Source organism: Pistacia vera, unplaced genomic scaffold, assembly GCF_008641045.1.
Source record: "Pistacia vera cultivar Batoury unplaced genomic scaffold, PisVer_v2 Contig32, whole genome shotgun sequence".
Taxonomy (NCBI): Eukaryota; Viridiplantae; Streptophyta; class Magnoliopsida; order Sapindales; family Anacardiaceae; genus Pistacia; species Pistacia vera.
The window spans coordinates 332,228-358,747 of NW_022196135.1; the positions used below are offsets into that span (position 1 = coordinate 332,228).

The 26,520-nt window shown below is 33.9% G+C and overlaps 3 protein-coding genes and 1 non-coding gene across 4 annotated transcripts; 2 read left to right on the forward strand and 2 right to left on the reverse strand.

The window, feature by feature from the left end:
• The first annotated feature begins 11,992 nt into the window (after window positions 1-11,992).
• On the forward strand, window positions 11,993-14,041 carry LOC116136808 (uncharacterized protein At4g13200, chloroplastic). The gene is made up of 3 exons (XM_031422477.1): window positions 11,993-12,363; window positions 12,553-12,707; window positions 13,636-14,041. Exons 1-3 carry the CDS (start codon window positions 12,126-12,128, stop codon window positions 13,882-13,884), a joined length of 642 nt encoding a protein of 213 aa, XP_031278337.1. The 5' UTR covers window positions 11,993-12,125; the 3' UTR covers window positions 13,885-14,041.
• Window positions 14,042-14,758: 717 nt separating this feature from the next.
• Window positions 14,759-18,225, reverse strand: LOC116136816 (guanine nucleotide-binding protein-like NSN1). Its single transcript, XM_031422489.1, has 9 exons — window positions 18,082-18,225; window positions 17,749-17,993; window positions 17,432-17,546; window positions 17,136-17,309; window positions 16,761-16,975; window positions 16,332-16,596; window positions 15,919-16,098; window positions 15,556-15,767; window positions 14,759-15,353 (listed from the first exon to the last, which is right to left on the reverse strand). Exons 1-9 carry the CDS (start codon window positions 18,098-18,100, stop codon window positions 14,994-14,996), a joined length of 1,785 nt encoding a protein of 594 aa, XP_031278349.1. The 5' UTR covers window positions 18,101-18,225; the 3' UTR covers window positions 14,759-14,993.
• A 28-nt stretch (window positions 18,226-18,253) lies between these two features.
• TRNAM-CAU lies at window positions 18,254-18,339 on the reverse strand. The gene is given in 2 exon segments: window positions 18,254-18,289; window positions 18,302-18,339. It is a non-coding gene; the product is annotated as a tRNA-Met (tRNA).
• A 423-nt stretch (window positions 18,340-18,762) lies between these two features.
• Window positions 18,763-24,431, forward strand: LOC116136744. The gene is given in 9 exon segments (XM_031422405.1): window positions 18,763-18,924; window positions 19,295-19,479; window positions 19,960-20,283; window positions 20,426-20,645; window positions 21,418-21,585; window positions 21,666-21,790; window positions 22,819-23,023; window positions 23,328-23,584; window positions 23,988-24,431. Coding segments are annotated over 8 exon segments (1,578 nt in total). The 5' UTR covers window positions 18,763-18,924; window positions 19,295-19,369; the 3' UTR covers window positions 24,157-24,431.
• Window positions 24,432-26,520: the final 2,089 nt, after the last annotated feature.

The following is a 26,520-nucleotide window of genomic DNA, read 5'->3' on the forward strand; positions in this document are numbered from 1 at the left end:
AGGGGGTTTAAAAAAAATTGAATAATATAGAATAATATTTTGAGAATAAGTGAACCCCAAAGACAAATTTTTTGTTTAACTTTATTGGGAAAACTATATACCAAACAGAGCCTAAGAAATCATGAGTTTGATTCACCTAGTTATTGTAGGAGTAACCACCAGAGGTTTACCCAATCGTTAATTTTAGGGTCTTAAAAATTAGTTGAGATACGCGTAAACTGGTTCAGATATCCAATCACCCAAAAAAAAAAAAAAAAAAAAAAAAAAAACAAACATAACTAAAACGGAGCGTTATTTTGTCATAGTCATAAACAAATGTGAATGATAAGATTATAATTTACTTTGTGAAATTGACGATAGAAGAAAGGGGAGGACTCATTTGAAAAGTGAAATATGGTAGTACCTACTAAAATGTAATCCATACTCTTTAAGTAAAAGTATATTAAAGTAGGTAACTTTTTGATGTAGAGTACAAATAATCTTTCTTTGGTTTTTACTTTTTTATAGAATGTTAAATCGTCAATGACAAGATTAGAAGAAAATAGATGAATTGTATTTGAAAATGACTTTATTTCTTGCTTTCAGTTAAATTTGTATTTGATGTAGAGTACAAATAATCTTTCTTTGGTTTTTACTTTTTTATAAGTGTTAAATCGTCAATGACAAGATTAGAAGAAAATAGATGAATTTTATTTGAAAATGACTTTATTTCTTGCTTTCAGTTAAATTTGTAGAACAAGCAACTTGAATAAAAAGTTAGATTATATTAATTAATAAATTTAGTGGAGTTAATTAAGCCAAGTTATCTTAATACGGAACAGGAATTGGAAGCTTAGTTGCGTCAAATGTCTGCGGTCAATTCCATTAATAAACACCATGGATAATTATTGCTTAACTAAGGCCGAAACATAATTTCCCACCCTAGGTTTTGTAAATCTACTTTCTACCCCTGGTTTCGGAAAATATCATGTTTTACCCAAAATTCAAGGTTACGCATTATATATAACAGAGTAAGGATATTATCGTCATTAAACTATGCCTAAAATTCAAGGTTACGCGTTATATATAACAGAGTAAGGATATTATCGTCATTACTCTATGCCTTGGAACCTTAAACCCTAGCTGCACCCGAGCTATTTGGACTTCCCTGTGAATCGATTGATCTCATGGTTTTCTGTTTGGTTGCCAAGAAAACAAAACAAAAAACAATTTTCTTCGTTTCCTCAACAGCCAAACACTTAACTGAATCTCAACTTCTTGCCCTTTTCATTTTTTGTTTGGTTTCCAAGAAAATATGGGAAAACAAATTTTCTCATTTTTTCATCAACCAAATAGAGGGTGATATGGTGGCTATGTTTGTGTTAATTGTTATTTTTTATTCAGATTGATTATGATTGTAAAATTCAATTGATTTCCCCTTATATGTTTCACTCTTTCAAATCATTTTTCTGTTATCCTATTTGGATTAAAAAACAAAACATGCATTTGTTTACTTATTAGGATTATTATTTTGAAAATCAATCCAAATAAAATAATATTTTTTCTATTGAAAATGAAAAGTGGGTGGGATTTGTTTTCTATTATTCTATTCTAATATTTTTCCAATTCTATTCAACTAAAAACAATTAAATTTCACAATAAAAAGTTTATAAATTAATAAAAACACTCCCACCCACCCAAGCCATTGTCAGTAGCTAGTAGTCGTCGTCGTTGCCACATGCGGCCATCACTGACGTTGGAACGACGCATGACTAGTTGGATCTGACCGATCGTGCACTGATCTTGTCGTTTTCAACTAGATCCACCATGGATCTGATAAGAAATGGCCAAATCAATGGCTAGAGATTTGGCCATCGTCGACAGCTCCATTTTGGGGGGGTGGTTTTGTTAATTTTTAAAGTTTTATTGTAGAAGCATTTTTGTTAAATTTTAAAGTTTTATTGTTGAGTGTTTTTGTTAAATTTTAAAGTTTTGTTGTGGGGGGTGTTTAGCTAAATTAGCAAATGCAGGTGGTTAAAATAATCTAAATATTTTCAAAAAATGTATCAAACAATTATTCAGTCTTTTATCCAACTCTGATATAATTTTCAAATATTATACCAAACACATTATCAAAATTTTATTTTATTCTATTTAATCATATCCAATGCTATTCAATTATTTTTTCAAAATAACATTTTTTCAAATAACCTACCAAACATACCCAAATTTTTTAGGTTGTACACTAAATTATTGTGTTGCACCAAGATGGAAAACTCTGTGTAAGTAAATAAACTTGAATAATAAGTTTGGGTCCGTTTGTTTTATTATTTCATACCCTATTCCTTTATCTTATTCCAAAAATACCTATTTGTTTAATTATTTTGAAAATAATATTATATTTTTTAATTACTTTTAGTCCCCTTAAGTTTATTAATTTAATTAAACACCCTTAGAAAAAAGTTTAAAAATTAACAAAACACCCCTACCCACCCATAGTTGCCAGAGTCCGGCAACCACCTGTCATAACGGTGTAGAAACGATCGAAACTGGTGGGTAATTCGCTGATCTGGCCTTTTTCGGTCAGATCCATAGTAAATTTGATCGGAAAAGGCCAGATCTGGCCGTTAGTGATGGCCAAATCTGGTCTTTTGTGGCCGTCGATGGCTAGATCTGATCGAAAACATGGTGGATCTGGCCGAAAAAGGCCATATCGACGCACGACCGGCTAGATCCGACCGGTCTGCGTTGTAACTCCATTTTCCGGCCAGATTCTGGCGATGGTGGCCAGAATCTGGCATTGTGGGTGGGTGGAGGTGCTTTTGCCATTTTATAAAATTTTTATATATTGGGGTGTTTAGTTAAATTAGCAAACCTAGGGGGTTTTTTGGTTAATTTTTAAATTTTACCTCGTAATACTCACCCTATTCAGCTACTAAATATTATTCCTAAAATCATATCCAAAATAACAAACCAAACGAGCCCTTTGTTTTCAGGTAGCATTGTGAGCAATGATTTGTTGCAGTCTTGCATAGAGTGGAAGTGGTTGATGGAAATAGAGTTAAATCATCAACCATAATATTTAATAAAAAATTCCTAAAGAAATGTTCAAAAACTCCATGGATGCACACTGTTTGGAAGGAGGGACGAGGGAGCTCTTGTTATCCACTATCCGGGTTTAAAGAAAATCATAATTTTTCGGGAATATTAAAAAAAATAGAATTAAAACATCAAAATTCAATGGTTTAAGGGCAATATGGTCATTGAATTGTCTGCACAGGTGTCAGATATAAAGTCATTAACGGATTTTAACGGAGGGTGAAACGTTATAGTTTCCAAAGTCAGGGGTACTAAAGGAAATTCACCAAACCTAGGGCGCAAACTGTATTTAACCCACTTAACTAATTGTTTCCCGCCTATAAAGAGATTTATAAAGCAAAGTTGTGATCCCAGCGGCAGACGGTAGTCAAGAGGAATAGTTCCTCTAATCCTATAAATTCTTCTGGAATACTCTTTTTCTTGAATGATCCCGAATAGGTCATTTTGATGAAAACTATTGTATATAGTTCTATAAAGGATATGGTCCAATTTTTTTTTAAATAATTATTAATTGAATCTACCATGAAGAAAAATATACTGGGTTAAATTTGTCCATTCAATTGAGCAAATCTAATATGCTACGGCACACAGCCTCAATTTGACAACTAAATAAAAGATTATTATATAAATGGCCAGTTGTAATTCATTGGTGTGACCGTATAGCCTTAATTAAAGAAGCTGTCTCTCTGCATGTTTATTTTATGGCTTTATCGTATCTTATATAGTGAGAGGAGTTATTTCCAATCCTGAAAAAAAAAAAAAAAAAAAAAAAATCTTACCGAAAATGATTGCCCAAGCAAGAATGTCTTTGGTATTAACTCAAACATTAAAGGACCCAAAATCATATTTTATTGTTTATTGTCGAGCTAATCGTCATCAGATAAGTCTATAAACATTTTTGTTGTGACAAACCTTCCAATCCAGCAGAAGAATTGACCAAGAATTTTTCACCAAATCGATTATTCTTTTAGGCTTTTCATTTCAAACCAACAGATATCCAAATAATTTTCAAACAGAAGAACATGATCCATACACACTAAGACATTAAATATAATAAAAAAATAAAACAGGTTTGAATTTCATGCAAATTGATTGAAGCTTCCAAACTACATTTAGAAAAGAAAATTCAATCAAGGGATTTCTAGATGTGTGGAGTTTGACAAAGCAAATGACAATTGGCAACCCTATTTCTCACCTCTTCTGCCTTGACACTTGGCATTTGACAAGTATTGGGACGACAAGTAATTGCGAGTTTTTTAGAGTAAACACTAGTCAATTTTTCTAATGCATCAACCAACAATGGGTTGGTTCAGTGGCAGATCCAGTATTTTTATCAAGGAGCCTCTGCGGTTCCGTCATTATTTGCTAAACAACTAGTAAAAACTTTAAAAAATCATCAAATATTAAGCAAAGAAAATAATATAATATCAAGAACCTGAGAGAAAAAAATGCAATAACGCAATACTTTCCTACTTGAATAAATTCATGAGAAGCAAAATTTTGAGTAAATGTGTTAAGTAAACCTTGAGCAAAACCTTCTTTTTATTTTTTTATTTTTGGGTTTCAAAGATTGTAATATAAATTTTCATTACTTTGACCAAACCTAACCTAAGCTAAAGTCAACCAAAACTTAAATCAAGCCAACATTGCGCTGACTTTTAATATGAATTAATAAAAAATAAAAAAAAAAGAATTTTCTCGATATAAACATAGATAGTAATTCAATTTTCTTTGTTTATTTTGAGTAACAGAACAATGACGTTTGAAATGTATGAAAGTGGTGGGTGAAGGGTGAAGAATAACATCTTTTAAAATATAGTTAAGGTTTTAATTTGGGAAAGTAAGTTCATTCTTAGACACAAAATACAAAATAAACTCACAAGATCCATGTCTTTTCTTCTTAAATTAGAATAAAAAACCTCAAAAAAAAAAAAAATAATAATAATTCAACCATAAAATAAACTAAATTGAAATGAGCAATACACATACCTAAAATTGATAAAACAGAAAACATAACTAATTATGACACCTTGAGTAGTGAAAGCTTCAACAATTTCGGTCTTCCAAAGTTTTAAGATCGAATAGCATAAGGAAGAGAAAGAGAGAATGAGAGAGTAAATAATTTTGGGGATAAAATTATAAAAAACAGGTGGAGCCGGAAGAAGAGTGGAGAGAGTTTGAAACTTTTAATATGATGTGGGCTTGGAATATATATATATTAATAACAAGTTTTTTGTGGGTCTAGATATATGTATAATAATTCTGATTTTTTTAAAATATGAGGGTAGACCTAGGTATATATATATATTATAATAACAATTTTTGTGAGTCTATATATTAATAATTTTTTTTTTTAAAAAAAACTTGAGGGTAGGCCTCAAAGGGGTTGGATCTGCCCCTGGGTTAGTTGAGTGGTAAAAGTTTGGGATCAAAGGGTTTGTTCTCCCTGTGATATTAGGTTTTGTTAGAAAAAATACATAATAACAAATATTCTAAACTAATCCTAAGATCATGTTCATAGTCACCTATTGCAATAATATTTTTTATAAAAACGAATTACAATGTATATACACAGCGTAAATACCTATTCTCCTTAACTCTGAAGCAAAAGTTGAATTTGGAGAGAAAACTACTGTAGAGTTTTTCCTTTAACTATTTTAAGAGAGAGAGAGCGTGTGTATATATCTTAATTCTAAAAGAAAAAACTTTTATTTATATATGGGCGACCGTTAGCAAAAAATTGCCTTTGGCAGTTTCCACTTCGCACGCCGTTTGGGTTAATCCATCATGGGTGCTCACCCTTATCCAATATCTCCCACTCACACATGATGAGACTATCTCTCTCTATGCTTCTTTAAGGTTCATACTTTAATAAATATGTCGTGTGACCATGCATACTTCGAGAGCACATTAGTCATATATCTGTTAGGAATATATAACTTCTCGAATTGTGAAACTTAGGTTGTATGTTGTATGCAATACCCTAGATTACTTATCACATTTTTTCTAACAATCTCATTTATAATAAATATCCATTGTATTCATAATTATGTTCTATCTTTACATAAAAGTAAAACATAATTGGTCGACCAATGAATACACGTGATTATAGTGTGATAATTCAAAATCATAATCTTCCTCTTTTCTCGATTCTTGCAACTTTCATTTAACTTGCTTTTCTAGAAATGTCCCAGCATATTGAATTTATCTTAATCTTTTGGTAACACTCTAAGATAACAATCATTAAATGATGTTTTCAAGAAATGGAATAAAGTAATAAAGGTATTCTATGAGATTTTATTCTTAAAATCTTAGGGTCCCACATAATGTTAAAGTTGAGATTTTGAGTTTCATTACCCCTTTAGTCAATGTTTTGCACATGTGGTCTGAATCACATGCTACAGCATTTCCTCCTTTCCCATGGAGTGCATGCCTCTTTTCTTGTAAATGTTGTACAAATTTTAGTTCAGACATACCTAATGTCTAACTTGAGTTCACTTTACATACTTTTAATTCATCAAAACTCTAATCTGGCAATTAGACAGATAAAGTGATCATTTATCACTTATGGTCACATTTCATTATGACATTATTTTAATTCTATTTTTTTTTTTAAGTGACATCAAACATTTTAAGCTTGGCTCTCTATTATCACCTAGATAATAAGCTTAAAATCGTCTCATCTCCATTCCTACGAAGTAATGGAGGCGATTGCCTGTGTGAGAAGGCCAATCTTTTAATTGTCTGACATGCTTTTCATAATAATCGAAATTGAGCATTGACAAAATTGTTATTTAATATTGATAAGACAAATGTGAACAATTTTGAGAAATCTCAAAGTATGAGTACATTCAACACCTACATAAGCCTAGAGATCTAACATGTTTATTAAAAGTATCTCTTGGTATAGGCTTTGTAAATGGATCCGCAACCATGTCATGCGTAGATATATACTTCATGCTCATCTCTTTTTGTGCCACCAAGTCTCACACAAAATTATATTTGATATATATGTGTTTCGTTTTACCATGATATTTGGGATCCTTAGTGTATGCTATTGCTGCTTAACTATCATAGTTTATTTTTACTGGTTCAATAGCAACATTAATTATTCCCAAATGATTCATGAACCGTCTCAACCAAACAGCTTCTTGCACTGTAGCTGAAAAGGCTACAAACTCAGCCTCAATTGTAGATAAGGCTATACATGATTGTTTCTTACTGCTCTATGATATGGCCCCACCATTTAGTAAAAAAACATATCCGGAAGTAGATTTCCTTTCATCTAAATCTCCTCCCCAATCAGCATCGGTGTAGCCTCTCAAGTGTAAATCATTTCCTTGATAACGTAATAAGTAATCAGCTGTTCCTTTTAGATATCTTAAGATTCTCTTCACTGCTTTCCAATGTGCTTGTCCTGGGTCGGACTGATATCTGCTTACCAATCCAAAGGCATAACAGTTGTCAGCTCTAGTGCACATCATGGCGTACATGAGACTTCCAACAACACTTGTATAAGGAACATTCTTCATTTGTTCCTTTTCTTGTGGAGTCTTCGAACACATATTACGACTCAAAGTCTCGTCTTTCGCGATAGGATTGTCTATGGGTTTACAATCTTGCATATGAAATCGTTCAAGAATTTTCTTAATGTATGGTTCTTGTGAAAGAGATACTAATTTTCTTGAGCGATCTCTTGAAATCTTGACTCCAAGAATATATGCAGCTTCACCCATATCTTTCATCCCAAAATGAGACGATAACCATTCTTTGATTTCATTGACAAATCCCTTATCATTTCCAGCTATAAGTATATCATCAACATATAATGATAATATAACAAATTTGTTATTGGATCTCTTTGTATATACACAGTGATCTTCATTTATCATTTTGAAATCATATGACATTATCGCATTATGAAATTGAATATATCACTGTCTTGAGGACTGCTTAAGGCCATAAATGACTTTAAAAGTCTACACACTTTGTGTTCTTGACCTTCTCTAATAAAACTTATTGGTTGTTCCATATAGATTTCTTCTTGTAATTCTCCATTGAGAAAAGCAGTCTTTACATCCATTGATGCAATTCAAGATCCATGCTAGCAACTATAGCTAAAATAAGTCGGATTGAGGTAAACCGCACAACAGGCAAAAAGGTTTCTTCATAATCTATTCCTTCTTGTTGTGTATACCCCTTCGCGATTAAGCAAGGTTTGTATCTTTCAATACTGTCATCAACTTTACGCTTGATTTTGAGAACCCACTTGTTCCCAATGACTTTGCGTCCATTTGGCAAATCAATCAATTCCCATACTTGGTTTGATTTCATAGACTCCAATTCTTCTTCCATTGCTTTCATCCATTTTTCCTTAGAAGGGCAATTGAGAGCCTCATTTACATTCCTTGGCTCTTCTTCATCTTGTCGAGTAACTAGAAAAATTTCCCCCTCAATCTCAAATTGTCAACGTGGAACTTGTTTCCTGTTTGATCAATGTATTAGAGATTGATTAGTGTTACTCCCACTTGGACCAGCTATCATAATTGGATTGTCAGTAGGGAATGATGGAGGATCTGAAACTGATTCATCAATTTCCATATCGCTCCCATTGGGATGTAGTATAACCAACTGATTATTGGCAACAGAATTGTCTTGATCTTGTGTTTCATATAGAAACAAGTCTTGACCTATCTCGCCCTTCTTAGAAAAATCGGTTTCTAAGAATGTGACATCTGGTGATTCAAACTCAGTGATGCTACCACTTTCTTGTTCTCATATGAAGACGTATCCCTTTGAATGTTCTGAGCATCTTATGAAGATACATTTCTTCCCCCTTGGACCTAATTTTCCATATTTATGGGAAGGATCATGAACATAGGTAGCACATCCCCATGGCTTTAGGAGACTCAAATTGAGTTTTCGATTTGTCCATAACTCATATAGTGTAGTAGTAATAGATTTGGAGGGTACTTGATTGAGGATATATGTGGCAGTCAATAAGGCATCACCCTAAAAGATGATGGGCAAGTTTGCTTGTGCCATCATAGACCTCACCATCTCAAGTAGGGTTTCGTTTCTTCATTCTACAACACCATTTTGTTGCGAAGTTCTTGGAATAGTTAATTGACGTTCTATTCCCATTTCATCACAAAAATTTATGAACTGATCAAATAAATATTCACGACCTCGATCGGTTCGTAGAACTTTTATCTTTTTATCTAATTGATTCTCAACTAAGTTTTTAAACTTCTGAAAGCATTCTAAAGCTTCTGATTTTTTAGAAAAAAAAAAAAAAACATAACCATATCGAGTGAAATCATCTATAAATGTGATGAAATAAATAGCCTCGTGTCTAGCTCTCACATTCATTGGACCACATATGTCAGAATGAATTAGTTGCAATGGAACTTCAGCTCTTATCGCTTTTCCAAATGGTTTTCTTGCTGTTTTTCCAACTAGGCAATGTTCACAAGTAGTCAAGTCTACTTTTGTTAAAAATCCTAACAAGCCTTCTCTTGCTAGTATATTCATTCGTTGTTGGCCAATATGGCCAAGCCGTGCATGCCTTATATTCACATCATCATTATTGGAAGATGTAGTGAAAGAAAAACAAACATTACTATAATTTTGAGCAATGTCAAGTACTATAAAACCATCAGAAATATAACCACAACCATAGTATGTTGTGTCAAAAAATAAATGGACACCAGTACTGGAAAAGTTTAAATTAAAACCAAGTTTAATAAGTTCTAACACAGAAATTAAATTTTGACGAATATCGGGTGCATATAACACATCATGTAGGTATAGAATTCGACCTCCACGCATGATCAATTTGCATGTGCTGATCCCTTTAACTTCCACTTTTGAATTCTTACTTACATATATCTATTTTGTTTCCCGTGGTATTCGTCAAAACTCCACGAAAGCACTCCTGTCTTTCGCTATGTGGTCTGTTGCTGCTGAATCTATAATCTACAAAGGATGAGATTCAGTTAGGAAAATAGAACTGGAAACATTTATATAACTTACTTGTGCAAATAAGTAATTTACCTTTTTCGGCTCGCTACAATTGGGAGCAAAATGTCCCTTGTTGCCACAGTTATAGCATTTCACCTTTGCCATGTTTCTCTTCCTGGCAGGATGCTTTCCTTTTCCATGTTTAAAAAGTTTTCTCTTCTTCCCTTGAGCCTTATCAGTATTGCCTTTTCTTTGGGATCCATATTAGAATTTACGTTTAAATCCCTTCCCACCATGTGAACTGGAACTAGTCATATACACATCATTATTTGCCTTACTCGCATTAAGGCGATCTTCTTCCAATTCCAATGTCGTGTGGCATCTTCTAAATTTCTGAAACCCTCATTGTGGGTAAGGTGTATTTTCACGTGTTCCCAATTTTGAGGCAATGATCTTATGACAGCTTGAACCTGTTGTTCATTAGTTAGGACATGACCTGCATCTCTCAACTCACTAATCATGTTTGATAAGTGTCGTAAGTGTACTCTCATAGTATGTTCATGCTTTTTCTTATATGTGTCAAACTTGATAGTGAGTGACTAGAGTTTGGTAATGGACGTACCGCCAAACTTTGTAGCAAGGGTGGACCACATGTCCTTTGCTAATTCGTAATCTCGGTACTTTTTCATGAGATCATTGTCCATGCTGCTCAACAAAGTGATGCAAGCAGTGGAATTCTTCTTCTTCCACATGTCATAATCTGCACGGTCTCTTCTATGTTGAGTCGTGACTCTTTCTTTAGGCTCTTCCATGGTCATGGTAAGAGCTTCAAGAACCTCTTATTCTTCCAAGACATACTGGATTTTCATGCTCCATATCTCATAATTTTCACCGTTAAATTTTTCTCCTTTATTAAGTTTGACGACAATGTTCTTAGATGTAGATGCCATTTCTCTTCTTAATTTCATAAGGAATCTAATAATCTAATTATCATTACCAAAAAGACAACTTTTTACGCACAAAAATTGAAATTTCAGAACTGCATTTAAGTAATAAGCAACATGCTTTAACATAATAGTAAGAATTTAAAACAATATAAACCACAACTCTGATACCATTGTTGGAAAAAATACAGAATAACAAATATTATAAACTAATCCCAAGATCATGTTCATAGTCACCCATTGCAGTCACATTTTTTATAAAAACGAATTACAATGTATTTACACAGCATAAATACCTCTTCTCCTTAATTCTGAAGCAAAAGTTGAATCTGGAGAGAAAACTACTGTAGAGTTTTTCCTTTAACTATTTTCAGAGAGAGAGAGAGCGTGTGTGTATATCTTAATTCTAAAAGAGAAAAATTTTCTTTATATATGGGCGGCGGTTAGCGAAAAACTGCCTTTGGCAGTTTCCACTTCACACGCCGTTTAGATTAACCCATCATGGGTGCTCACCCTTATCCAATAGGTTTGAATCATAAGAACAGTTGCTAATATTGTTGGTTACAGATTGTAAGGTTTGCCCTACTTCGGAAGCCTTGTTTGGGGTCGAGGTACCCGTAAGTTGGCTCGGACACCCTTGGTAACTAAAAAAAAAAAAAATTCTAATGCATCTATATAAAGTGAATAATTCTTTTCTTTTTATCTCTATATGAATCTTTTTGAAATTAAAAAAAGAAAGAAAGAAAGAAAGAAAGAAAATTATGTTATAATAAAATATGTACATACAATTTACAAATATAACTTACAATTTTTTAAAAATTAATACACTTCTACCTATTTGTACTTTAAATTTTTACTATAATTTACTAACAAATATTTTTCTTCTATAACTTTTATGTATAGATAGAAATAGATAACATTAACTAAGTAAAAAATATTTAATATTTTTTAAAAATGTTGAGGTAATCAATAGAATAATTTTGCTTCTTGAAAAAAACAAAGGAAAAGGAAGAAAATAAAAAAATATTGGACCGAACCCAGACGGCCAGACCCGTTTGTTTCCGAAGAATCAATCTGACGATTGATGAAAATTACAGGTGAGATACGAAACCCAACAGCCACAACACAGAGAGGAAAAACATGAACACATTGGTTTCAGCTTCTTCGCCCACTTCAATTTTCTGTTCGTATATTCAATCTAAACCCCAACAAAACGGCTGTTTGAGCAATCCATTCAACTCAGTCACTGTCACTTCTCGTACCCTACCATGTTCCTCAGATCTTAAACTTAAAGGTCTTAGCTTTGGTGGAGCAAGACCAACTCAAAGACTCACACTACAATGTAATAGCAGCACCAAACCTAGCCCTCCTGGTTCCGGTACAATCCCTCAATTTTATCTCTTTTTAATTATTGAATTGTCTTTAAGTTAGCTTTATTTATGAGTCTTTTGAACTTTTAATGGACAAGAAATGGTGGGTATTTGTCATTTTTCTTAATTATATTTATATGTAAGTTGCAATTGAGGAAAAAGATACAGGCGGGGTAATAGTGTGCTGAATAATGCAGGTGATGGTGACAGCAGGAATATATTGGATGCATTTTTCCTGGGGAAGGCTGTAGCAGAAGCCGTTAACGAGCGAGTTGAGTCAGCAGTTGGTGAGTTTTTTAGTACAATTGGTAGGTTGCAAGCTGAGCAACAAAAGCAAGTCCAGGAATTTCAGGTTATCTTCATTGTTTGTCATTCGTGATACGAACTATATCTTTTCTATTTTCAACCTACTATATGCTAGCTTCAGCATCTCAATTATTTGGAAGATCGCTTATAGGTTGTTTTGTGATATGGCAAGTAAAACTGGAAGTGGTCTCAAACATCTTTGCCATGGTGGTTGAAGTAGTACAAAGTTGAGGCCATGAGTCTGTATCTTTTCTCTCAGAGAAAAATCAGAATCAATGGTGCTTTTTTTGTGATATGAAGCTACACGGCACTGTGGTTAAAATTGATAAAAATTCATTATATTTAGCTTACTATGAAAAAATGCGAATTCCAAAATGATGGATGATATCCAATTTCTGTGATTTTAAAGAGGTCAATTGTTAAGAATGCCATATTATTGTTAAGAATGCCATATTAATCATATAGTGGGACAAGCTTAGCTTTTCTTAATATCTTTTTCACAACATCCTGTCTGTCCGAGATACTAAACAGAGCCTAAGCAGAAAAGTTGGATGATTGACATCAAATTTTTGGTGATTGAACATGCAACATTTATATTTCTTGTTATTCTCTGTTATAAATTGCTAAAGTACTTGTATTAAAAAAAAACAAAAATTGCTCTAGTAATGATAGAATGCTATAAGCATCTTAGTCCCTTTCATATTTATATATCCAGTGTCATCAGTACTCATGCCACTGAAGTCTTAGTGAGCAAGACTTGTTTTCTGAAAAATAAATGAAGAATCAATTTCATTGATTTGTTGAAATAGATTATGCCCTACTCCTTGCACAACGTTTTTTGATATTGTTTTAGGTATGCAACAGATTTGGATTCATTTTACCGATCTAATATGAGCATTGTTGGAGTACATGATTTGTAGTGGTAAACTAACCTGACTTTTGATGCTAAGAAGTTATATAAGTGATTATTGCAGGAAGATGTATTTGAAAGAGCCAAAAAAGCAAAGGAGAAAGCTGCACGTGAAGCCATGGAGGCACGAGGACATGTCCCCAAGTCCAGTACAGAAAACACAACATCAGTCACTCTTGGTTCTACTTCAACAGCTTCACCTGTAAATGCGAGCAGCGTAACTCCCGCAAGTCCATCCTCATCGAATGATCCAATCACCCCCACCTATGAGTCAGATCCAAATCCTGCTGAGCAGGTGTCAGATGAGGACTAGGCATTTATAACCATGTCTTAGTGGGTGCCTGAAAAGCTTTATGTCAGACACCGATCTGTATTATGGTATAAACCACATCTTCCAAAGTGACAGTTAGTGTTGGTTCTTATAGCATATAGTCCATTGAATCATGAATAAGATCGGTTCTTTTTACCTACCTTTTTATGAGAGTGAGAGGAAGAGGGAATCTCCTTTTGGTTTGCTTTAGTGACTCAAAAAACAACTTCATATCCAAGCTAAGCAGTTAAAAATAATTGATACATGGATTTGAAACTCACTGTAAGTCTGTAACCACTCCATTTTGTTGTGAATACCGTAGGCAAACGGCTGTGGTTAATTCTACTCTTATATGAAAATAAAAAATAAAAAATCTTAGGCAGGTATGATCTTCATTTCGTCTACCCAGTGTCTGAAAATTGAAGGTTAATAGAAAAAAAAAAATTGGTTGGATGGCATATTGCTCTACTTGATGATTTGAATGCAAATTATGTCTTCAGCAATGGGATAACAGCCACTCAATTCCAGCTGATTCGGGTACTCAAACAGTAGTACAATCAGAATCTAGTCAGTGACTCAGTACCAGCAAACTTTTAGTTTTATAATCCAGGTACTGTTTAGTGAGGAAATTGCGAGATCGCATAAGGCCTTTAGATCATAACAGGATTGAAGTCTATATAATGTCAATACATAACAGATACGTCGTTATCGTACCAGAAAGCCCAACTTTTAATACTCAAAAGTTTTAACTCTTAAGTTGCTATAGAATATTAGAAGCTAAGCTGAACGCCAGAAAAACGAATTGATGAAACTTCAGGTTTTACGGTTACCTCACACAGGTTAAAACCTAGGACAGCCCAAAATGGGAGAATCAGAGTAAGATAATAACCATGTAAGACATATCGCGCATATATTAATCTGATAATTCCCATTTAAGGCATTAATACATGCATAATAGAAACAAAACTGAATGGAATAAATAGCCATATAAAAGTTCTTAACAAAAATGTTTTACATCCGATAGAGCTCATACTGGATGTAAGTAGTCCCAAAAAGAGGAAAAAATGAAGAAGAAAAAAGCCTCCCCATTTAGTTGTTCTTAACTATTGTCATCACTCATCATCAAACTGAACACCCAACATAGGCACTTCAGCGATGATTGGAGCTTCCTCCTCATCACTCGCATCTATGGCAGATCCCTTCTTAGCATAATCCACTTTGAAATCATAATCATCATCCATGGCATCCATTTTCTTGGCTTTTTTCCTCCTCTTCATTTCTGCTTTTTTCATTTTTGTATTAAGTATTCCTTCGGCTGAATATAATTTCTCATTCTGCCTGCTTGTGGCAGTTGTTCCTTTAGTTTTTCTTGCATTGTCTTCTTCACCTTCCATGGGCTGGTCATTATCAATGTTAGATCTATCCTCCTGTCCTTCATTACCTTGGGCCGATGATTGCTGTTGCACATCTTCCTGAGTACAACAAATAAGACATTAATTGTAAAATCAGGCGAGGTTCAAAAAACCATGTTAGTAAAGGCATTTGAAATTAATTTTTTTTTTCATATATTTCTTTAAATACATTCATAATTTATGACTATAAGCATACATTTGAAAAGTTAGGCAGTCCATAAGGATTACACAGCAGCCTTAAACAATTGAAAGCATAACAAACCTCCAGCATGGTTTCATCAAAACTGAGTGGACAACTTGGAGGAACTTCAACAGGATGGAAGTCGCCAACAGACTTGAGGCTTCCAATGAATGAAGATTCACCATTATATATCTCATCAACATTAAATTCTTTACCAAGCTCTGAAACAATCTTTGCCTCTGAAGGTTCTTCCTGATTCCTCGATGGGGGCATAGTGAAATATGGAATTTTACCTGAAATATGTCAAATCAAAGTACTTGTTGACTCAGTACTGAAAATCACTTTCTTTCTATGCAATATATAGTATTTTGTTCATTATTTCATCTTGTTTTCTGAGTGAATTTAGACTAAAATCAAATTCAATAAGCATCCACAAATCTATACCCTCATTCCAGTCGTGCAGAACAATTCTTGCAGCAGCTTCAACATCCACAACACCACCCTTTTTAAGCTTACCCCTGACGGTCGCTATCTTCTGCAGGAAGTCATCAACTGAATCAAAGCTTGGGACTTTGTATAATGTTACCAACACTGTGGCTGGGCAAAGCTTGAGAATTTCCTTCACTGAATTATCCATAAAAAAGATGTGTGAGTGATAAAAAGGGATGAGAGACACCGTCAATAAACAACAAGATTATGTAGCAATGCATATGTTCATATATGCAGAAAAAACACTTTCTATTACTAAAACAGATAAGAAATTACTACTTATCAATTAGAAAATTCACAAGACAGCAGTTGAGTGTTTTGCACATAAACTCCAGAAATTTAAGAAAACTGGTGGATGATTCAATTACCGGGTCCAACTGGATCTTCTAATTTTTCAATTCTTTTGCAGTTTCGAAGAGCTACTGAAGCATCATTCTCCCCTGATTTAATCATTACAACACCAGGGCAGTCCAACAATTTAACATTCTTGTCTAAATGAACTTCTTGCATTGATCTGGTTAACCCTGGAGTAGCCCCAACATTTACAACATGACATCTCTTCAAACTGTTAATTAGACTACTTTTACCGACATTTGGTAGGCCAATAATACCCACTGTGATAGACTTCTTGATCTGCCATAGACCAGTAGAAGTTATAGATTAGTAATTGCAAGAAAGTGATAGACTATCAGAAGTTTGAAATCCATTGCAACTATTGGCACACACAACATATAAGCAGCAAGAACATAGGAGAAAGAAAATAAGGATCCTAACAAAAAAACAATAGCCAAAATTACCTCATGACTTCTTGAGTAATTCTTCAAAAGTTTAATCAGTGTCTCAGCTCCAAGACAATCACTGGTTTGCAAAAGGTTGCTAGGTTTTGATGCTTTTGAGGATTTCCACCCTAAATTTGACCTTTGCTCTTGGGTGCTGCACTTGAAGGCAACAGCAGGCAATTCTTCCCTAAGGTATTTGAGCCACTTCTCAACAGCTTCTCTAGGGACTAGATCTAAAATACAAACATGCATTAGATTAGTACAGGTGAAATCATAAAGGTAAAAGGTAATGACCACAAACTATTTTTCAATATCTTGAACTTGATATTCTTCTTAATACAAAGAAGGGACATATAGAGACAGTAAGCAAGGACAGTGAGGAAACCAAATTACCGATTTTATTCAGAAGCAACACTAAGTGCTTCTCAGGGCCTGCTTTCATCACCATCTTTTCCATGTCAACACAGCGAGTACCAAGGGGATCTCGAGCATCAAGAACTTCCAAAATGACATCTGATGCTTCAATGACTTTAACCAACTCCTTATAGAAAGCCCTATCCGAGTTATCTGTACGAATGCAAAATATTTTCACAAACAGCAAAAAACCTTAAAGCGAATACATATATCTAACTTAAGTGTTTTGCATCTTTTCACCCAGAAAAGCAACTTCCAATTACATAAAAACATACCCCGGTTTTTCTGGAATCCAGTTGAATAATCACTGCTCTTCCCCTCTCCAAAATCTTGTTCTCCTGCAGTAGCAGTATCACCATCCTGTAGTAAACCCAACTTCCTTTTCTGAGCCTGAAAAAACACAGAGATCCTTATACCATTTACCAATACCCAACTAAAGATACAACACAAACGAGGTAAACAATTGCATCTACACAGTATATATACCGTCACCAAAAACACCAAGAAACTAAGTCCATTCTACTCATAATTACCAAAACTTAAAGTGTTACATCTATAAATATAATCAGCGGAGAAACAAAAAGAATAATACCCTCTCCTTGCGGGCGGCTTTCTTTTGCTCCAACTCTTCGATGGCACGAGCACGGCGAGCCTCAAGGGCCTTGAGCTCTTGTTCCTTGAAGGGCCAGTCGTTGGGAATACCAGGGTCTTTCTCAACTTTGCGTTTACGGTTCAAATTGAGCTTCTTGGCTTCCTTAGCCTTCTTTTTGTGGTGCTCTTTTACTTTCTTTATTACTTTGTATTTCTGCTTCAACGATACTCTCTTACTCTTACTCTCTGCATCAATCACATAACAAATAAATAAAACAATAATATCATTATAATGGTGACTGCAAATTAGTAAGGAAGGGGATGTTTTGCTCACTTTTACTCTTCTTCACCATTTTCGGTTGCCTTCAACTTCAAGGGTTCGGGGGAAAAGAATGCAAGGGGAGGCAAGAGGCCGTTTTTAGGGTTTTTGATGGAGGTTGAGTCATGACATGGGTAGGGTCGGTGCAGAAAGAAAATTTTAAAAATAACTAATAAATAAAAAAAATTGGGGTGAGAGAGGCTCGAACTCTCGACCTCAGAATTACTCGTTTAGCTATGAGACCTACGCGCTAGCCAACTGCGCCACCACCCCATATTTGGATTGGGTTCTAAATTTTATTTTATTAAATAACAGAAACGCTTATTTTTGGATAATCATATTGTATCTTAGAATTGCTTTAATTTAGTTAGAAACAAATATAATATGACTTCCAAACATTAATATTTTTATTTAAGAAAACGTTAAGTCCTTACATTTTTTTCAAATTATTATCATAATCATTTAATATTATTAACGTTGATATTTTAAATAGTATTACATATATTTTATCAGAGATTTTTTTTTTTGAAATATGTATTATTTAATAATTCTTATTTCTTAACCGTTTATTACTCTTAATTTTTCTATTAAAATAGAGATACTAATACTATGCAGTCAACGGTAATAAAAAATTATAAAAGAAGTAGCATTTTATTTTGAATAAAAATAAAAGAAAGCTTGTTCTAAATAATCCATTATCATGTACATGCCTGTCAATTGTCATGTCAATTTTCATCCAAGAATAAGATTGTGTCCAGAAAAATAAAAACGAAAAGGAAAGGAACAGAGAAGAGAGAGGGTAACGCAGCGAGCCCTCTCATTTGATTTGGTGTATTGTGTTAGGACGGAAAGAACCAGGTACGCACAAATCCAATCCTCATCTTCATTTATCAACCTCTTCTTTTCTTCCTCTCTTATTTCAAATCAAAACCCTAACCTCTTCAATCTCACTCGTCTTCTTCCATCTACATTCTCACTTCGCCTTCATCGGTAACTGCATTTTCGTAATTTACATTACATTTAATTTATTTAACTTTTGTTGCTTGCTCTTACTGTCAACTTAGAGATCTAAATATAAGTAGACGTTGGTTTAGTATTTAATTAAATTAAGGATTCACTTCGCCTTCAATTTGTTGCTGCTTAATATTATTGGTTTTATAAACTATTTGATTGAATCCATTTCAAATCGATTTTATGCAAATATTTAATGTATCAATTGGTTTGGCAGCTGTGGTCGTTTGAATAGTTTGCAATGCACGTGCAACTCACGCTATGTGTTGATTGAGGAACTTGAATTTGAAAAATGGCGGAATATGTGGCAGCACCATCATGTGTCAAGCTGCATATGCAGAGAACTTACGTAAAAGAGCGGCAATTTCTACTACGGAATTCATATTTTAGACCAGCTCAAAGGTTTTCTTTCCTTAGTTGTTTGCTTCATTTTAGATTGATCTTTGATGGTGCTTTGAGAATGGGAATGGGCATTGCCTGTTTGAGTAATCATTCTTGATTTCTTATTCAGTTTCATATTTCTCAGCAGATGGTTCTCAGTTGGTCATCATTGTTAATCATTGTTGTGGGAGTGTTATTATTTATCAGACGCTCGCTTACTTGATGAGAAATTGTGAGAACCACAGAGAATGATATTTTGAATCTTTTGCTCTAAGTTTTGTTATGATGTCAAAATTAAGAGAACTTTGTATTCCATATTTGGTCCAGTTGAGCTGTGCCTCACGTCCCAAATAATTGTAGCATAGTGTTTTACAAATATATGCATTAAAACATGCTTAGCAACTATATTATTCTGTGTGCACAGAGATGTTAACGCAATAAAGGGATAAATATTAGTGATGATGCTGAGTCTTGCATTTTCTTTTGCCTTTGTGGCTGTAGAAGGTGTTCCCGTGGAAGATGTAAAGTTGCCCAGTTCTCAATGGAGAAAATACAAGTGATTAGTACTTCAGGTGTTGAAAATCAGCAAGTTTATCCACAACTCAGGGACCGTTCGTTCAAATGTAGTTGCTTGGGGTTTTTGGTGAACCCTGATTGTGCAACAGCCTTTAAATGGGTTCCTGTTGGTGATCAGGTACTTCTTATGGCTAGTATATTCCTTACATATCTGGCTGGAGTAATTCCTGTTCAGAAGTCTAATCACACTTTGCAAAAGAACATCCTCGATAACGTTGTGGTCCCTGATAGCTCAACCTCTCCTGGTAGGTAAGGGTAAGGATATCAAATATTTCATATGTTTTGTTGGACATGGACATAAGTGTTTTGGTTATCCGGAATGTGAATGCATTTCTGGTTTCTGTATGCTTGTTTCTCTCTGTTACTCAGGCTATCTCTCCTCTAAATGCAGTGCCAGGAAGAATGCTGACAAAGATAATTTAAATTATGCTTGGGAAGTAGTGAAAGAAAAACTTTTGGATTCTCTAGATGCTATTGAACATGGGAATAATTCTGCAAACAGAGCCCTTGGATTTGAACAACAAGGAAAGCGCCCATTAAGTTTGTATGCTGTATCTGAGGGACCGAAGTTGCGGTTGCTTTGGGCTTCTTTTCAGCAGCTTGAGAAAGAGGCAGGCATTGTCTATATTGTCTCCTTGCACTATAGTTATAATGCATAAATTTGCTACTTTTAAAGAAATTGGGCATTTTACCTGCATATATGGATACTTGTACTTGTTACAAGACACTGCTGGTTAAAGAAAAAATAAAAGTCACTTATTTTGGTTGTAATTGCAGAAAGATAGATAAATAGCTGTGCTTCTTGTTCATAATTTTTTTTTTCAGAAGTCTTTTAGATTGTAACAATCTTGAATGTGAATCTAAAAATTTGTTGGTAGCAAAAGTGTGAAAACATTAGTGTTTTAATTAATTGTGATTGAAAGATAAATATGTTGCTCACTATTAAAAGTTGCTGGAAATAATGTTTGAATTTGTAATCTTATTTAACATTTAAGTACATATATTAATGACGTATATACTATATATTTACCCTTCAGCATAGGAGAAAGGATTGTTACAACAATTTGTATTTATCACATAGTTACAGCATAATTTGCCAAAATTATGTGCAGTACTTACAAATAATCTTTTTGTGAAGGAACATTGGGCTTTACTTCTCAACTCTATTTGATATGGTTTCTATGATTCATTTGCCACAGTTAGGTCAGTTACATCTTAGATGCATGTAATTTGATATATCAGTGTATCATTTTGAATTCATATATTGGAAGTATGGTGTGTTCCCTGTAAATGAGGCATTGCATGGTTACTAATTGCAATATTTCCGTCTCTTAAATAATTTTTTCAGCTCTGGTGATCTAATATTTCAGCATTTTATTTCAGGTAAATAATTTCTCAGGCAATCCTGAAACTTTTAACATGGATGATTGGACGACCGTTTTTTCTGAAATTATTCGAGAATCCTGTCAACCAGTGTGCATGATTTGGCTGGAAAATGAGTTTGAGCTAGACAACAGCAATTCTGATGAGGTACCTTGCAAATTTTGATTTGTAGCACTTTCCATACCATTGCATTTCTCTCTTTTGTGGCTTCTAAATACAGTTCATATCTTTGTTACCCTTCATTTCAGGCACTTATTTCTCTGATTATAGAGAAGTTAAAAGGAGACGATACTGTTTTAAGGAATATTATAAAGTCAGGCAAGAGAGATCTTTATGCAGAATTAGTGCACTGTCTTCGGTTTGGTTCCCCCAGGTAAAACCAGTTGGTGTTGTTTCTTGAACCAGATGTGTTTTCATAAATCATGTAGAAATATGTTCAGTAACTCTGTGGAATAGTTATCTGCTGCATACAGTGTATGCATACATGTTAGTAGCAGTTTTTGCACATTGTGGGGAAACGTCTGTGCGTAGAAAAAACATTTATCTTTGATTGTGTATTTGTTTTTTATTCCTTGTTACGTCTTTTGTTGTACAAAACACAGTTTTCTATGGAGGTTTTTCGTTCTGAGAAAACTAAGTAGTTGTATTGAGATAAAATAATATTGTGAAAGAGATTGCATGTTTCTCTGTAAAAAGCCAAAAGGTTATAGAATACATAGATGGGTTATTTTGTAAAGGCAAAAATAGATTATCCCTACAAAGCATCTTGGTCTTGTTCTTACCAGAGCACTGCTTCAAAGTTGGCTTTCTTAGGAGTCCAATGGATTGGAGATCATTTAGTTGATAACTCTTAAACATGAATTGGCTCTCATTAACTACTGAAATTTTGCCTAGTCTAAGTTATGTGATAGATCAACACTCTACTTTCTCCTTACCGACCTTGTTTCAGTTTTCTTCGAGGCGTTTAATGAGGAATTTATTTGTATGCTCTTAGCTCCCAGTAAAAACTTGCTCTTTGGTATTCAATCAGTATCTATCTATGTTGACATGCTGTACCACCATTTTTGTTTAGCAGAAAGGGTTGCTGTTACGACAATACCTTGTTTTCTTTGCATGCGGATTCCATATTGGAAGATTTGTTGATAACTTTAGCAGATGGGATTGCAAGCACTTATCTAGAGCTTATTTCTGNTCTCATTAACTACTGAAATTTTGCCTAGTCTAAGTTATGTGATAGATCAACACTCTACTTTCTCCTTACCGACCTTGTTTCAGTTTTCTTAGAGGTGTTTAATGAGGAATTTATTTGTATGCTCTTAGCTCCCAGTAAAAACTTGAACTTTGGTATTCAATCAGTATCTATCTATGTTGACATGCTGTACCACCATTTTTGTTTAGCAGAAAGGGTTGCTGTTACGACAATACCTTGTTTTCTTTGCATGCGGATTCCATATTGGAAGATTTGGTGATAACTTTAGCAGATGGGATTGCAAGCACTTATCTAGAGCTTATTTCTGTTGACGGCAATTTGTCAAATGAAATTAACAGCCTGGGTTTGGTGATTTGTAATCTGTCAACCCGTGCACTCCAAAGATTACGTAATGAGGTACAAGTAATTTCTTTGCCCGATTAGTATTAATATTTCATGAACCTTATGGTCAATGTTTAATATGCATATTGCAATTCTGCATTTTGTTTTTCTTTCTCACTGTTCATAGCAAAAAAGGGACTTCCTATATTGCCTTACTATTAAACCTTAAGTTTGAATCTGTCGTCTGTGTTTCATTAGCTGGGTATATAGTAGTAGTCAAGGTATTGAAGTGGTAGTTTGCCAAAATGTTTTACTTCTTTTAAATTTAAATATTAGGAAGCTGAATACCATGGCTTTAACCCTTTCTTCTCTTGAACAGGTGGCCCTGAATTTATGGTTGTATCAAAATGTGGAGGCAGTCGTATCAATGTATGAAGATCGCTTTGACCTGTGCACATTTCAGAGCCAACGAATTGAGGAATCTAGCAGGGATATCGAGGTTGAAAATCATAACTGGTGGAAGAAGCTTACCTGGAGAAAATCTAGAACTTCGACATCTGCATTAAGTTATATTGAAATAATCCAAATCTCCATTTCTGTGAGAAGAACCAAGGAATTAAGGGCCCTGACAGGATGGTATGCCTTTTCTCTTTGCCCCATAGCAATTTTACTTTCATGCATGCAGCAGCAGCATGAGTATAAGGTTTCTGACTTAGGGAGTGCTTGAGACTGCTGGAGATGAAAATCAGATTTTATCAATATTTCATAGTAAAAAAGTGTTATATCTTATTAACCATTTGACAAGCAATTAAGAGTTGCCTTTCAAAATTTAAAAAAGAAAAAGAAAAAGAAAATCTAGTTTTTAACATAATGCAAGCAATGCTCCCATAAAATCATTTGATTATGCAAAGAAACTAATAATTTGAGGTTATGCACAAGTTCGTGCAGTTGGATCTCACTTCTGTCTTATACCGTCAATCTGTCAATGTTTATTTGTTGTTTTCTCAATTGAATCTATCTCAAAAAATTTGTGTTGCAGGCGGTACTACTTCAGTCTATTCCTCGAGTTATCTGACATTAGCATGCCATTTATTAGAGCTGTTTTTGAGAAAATCAGCAATGCCATCTCATTCTTTTTTGTTAGCTTGATTGGGAGGTCGATAGGACTCATCTACACTGGAATTAGGCAATCCCTGCGATGGAAGTGAGATGTAATATAACTGGTGTATTTTTGTCATTCATTGCTAAAGTTTCATCTTCACTTGATATAGGACTAGCCTATACGTAGATTGTCAAATTAAATCCTCATTTCTCCATTTAGCATCGAGGCTTCTCGTAAATACTTGCTCAATAAAAATTTGAGAATCTGATTTATTTTGAAGTTAAAAGATTGACTTCCACCTCTATATTATTGTCTATCACATGGCCATATGATATTCATTTTTAATCTGGACTCTCTGTGAGGGGCTAAATTGTGAATTTTTCCAAAGAGAATTGCCTGATTTTACGATACTTGAAGTGATTATTGTAGTGGTAAAAGGAAGTTATGACTTATGACAAAAGATTAGTTTACTAATCATGCCCATATCTGTGATATTGTCTTCTAAATCTTGGGTGCTTTTTGTTTTGTTTTGTTTTGTTTTGCATGAGTGATGTATTTCTTTATTTTAATGAAGAAAATGGTGGGAACACAAATAGGAGAAAGTGATGTGCGCAGAGATGATATTACTTTTTAAAAAATCAAGGAAAGCAAAAGTTACATTTCAGAAGATAATTCCTGTGCCCTACCATCTTTACATGATGATAATCCCTTCTGTTGAGAAACTTCTTATTACATTAATCAATTCACGGTGTCCACAACTTTATATAAAGCACGGTTTCCCACTCCAAAACCTCACCTTTTTTTAACTACGCATTATAACACCAAGAAACACGTCAAATTAATTAGGGTTTTTGATTTCGAAAGTCTGGGTCAACAAACGGGGAATTGCAATTCAACGTCGATCTAACTTCACAAGGGCGTGACCATTACCAACTCTCTTTGAATTGTCATCTATATATCTGACATTATGGCCTTGGAATCAGTCATCGTGGAGGACCTGGACTAGAAAGGGAGCAGAGAAAGGTATGCATAAAGATTGAGTTGATGAAGCATCGCTATCCAAACCAAATAAAAATGGTGGAGATGAGCAACTTCACCAGAAAATGTAGTAACACTTTTTGCCATGCTATGATATGATTGCTGAATTATAAAAGATGTTATATATATTATTATTGATGAGTGTTGTCTCTGTGGACCACAATGGTCTTGGCCAATTCCTACGCTTAATTTACTGCATGTTTTGGTGGTGAAAGGAACCTTGCATGAAAATGAAACCAATTAGGCAGATGGAACTGTTGTGATTTGATTTTGATCATATTTTCAATCTCCTCCATTCGTTAAAAGACAAAGAAGAAAAATATAAAAGGAATAAGAAAGAAGCAAAGAAGATGGTTCTTTATCGGTTAATACCTTTATTTCAAGTAGTGTTGTTGACAAGATTTAACGAGTTTACCGCAAATATAGCTCCATGCTTTTGATCCAACAACAAATCTTCGCTATTTCTATGAAAATCTTATTATAATCTTCCGAAATTAATTAATTTCATTTCATACATAATAACTTGGATTTTTCATAATTTGCATGTGATTGGGGAATCCTTTCAAAGTAAAAGTCATTATATAACCTTCATCCTAATCATAAACTTTGACAAATCTCAGCTGCAGATCAGATTTCTGATCCACTACAGACAATTAAATGTATAGTTGATTAATTTAAAACAAAGTGTCAAAGACGAAACTTTGACGCAGGCAGGGTTGGTTAAACAAACTATAATTCTTTAACTGCTAAACAAAAGCTTAATCAAGGCATTATTTTAAGGAAACCTGGAAGCTGAATTAAAAGGTTTTTCATATTGTTAATTAATATATTTTATAAGAAAACTACAGACAATTAAATGTATAATCGATCAATTTAAAATAAACGAAGTGTCAAAGACGAAACATTGATTCGGGCAGGATTGGTTAAACTATAATTCTTTGACTGCCAAACAAAAGCTTAATCAAGGTATTATTTTAAGGAAACCTGGAAGCTGAATCAAAATGTTTTCCATAATATTAATTAATATATTTTATAAGAAAGAGTCTTTGTTGTATTCATTCTATTTGGGATTGTATGGATAGCCGAAAGCATCTGCCTTAAAAGGCGAATTTACCAAAGAATGTTTTAAAAAAGAGCAAGAAGAAGAAGCAATTACACAAAACTAGCTAAATTTTGACCTTGAAGCTGAAGTTGAGTGTTCTATGCACAAATATTTATACAGACCATGTACTTTTTTGTTTTAATTATTTTTTATGCTCTCAAGTGAAAATGGCTGTGGCTCTTCCATTAAGAGGAGCCTGGGAATTATTTCATGGCTTTCATATATAATTTATAAAACTTTTGAAAAAAAAAAAAAAAAATCCATCTCAAAACCTGTGTTTTGATAAAAGTGAAATCTTGCTTTCTGTTCAATCATTTTCTTCCTTGTTTT

Bases quoted from the DNA above. Each gene is read 5' to 3' on its own strand.
- LOC116136808 (XM_031422477.1), top strand. From the start codon at position 12,126: ATGAACACATTGGTTTCAGCTTCTTCGCCCACTTCAATTTTCTGTTCG. The intron at 12,364-12,552 runs GTACAATCCCTC...TGAATAATGCAG, and splicing joins ACCTAGCCCTCCTGGTTCCG to GTGATGGTGACAGCAGGAAT. The intron at 12,708-13,635 runs GTTATCTTCATT...TGATTATTGCAG, and splicing joins AGCAAGTCCAGGAATTTCAG to GAAGATGTATTTGAAAGAGC.
- LOC116136816 (XM_031422489.1), bottom strand. The intron at 17,310-17,431 runs GTATGTTTTTAT...GCATTCGTACAG, and splicing joins TGGATTCCAGAAAAACCGGG to ATAACTCGGATAGGGCTTTC. The intron at 15,768-15,918 runs GTATAGATTTGT...GACATATTTCAG, and splicing joins TCTGCACGACTGGAATGAGG to GTAAAATTCCATATTTCACT.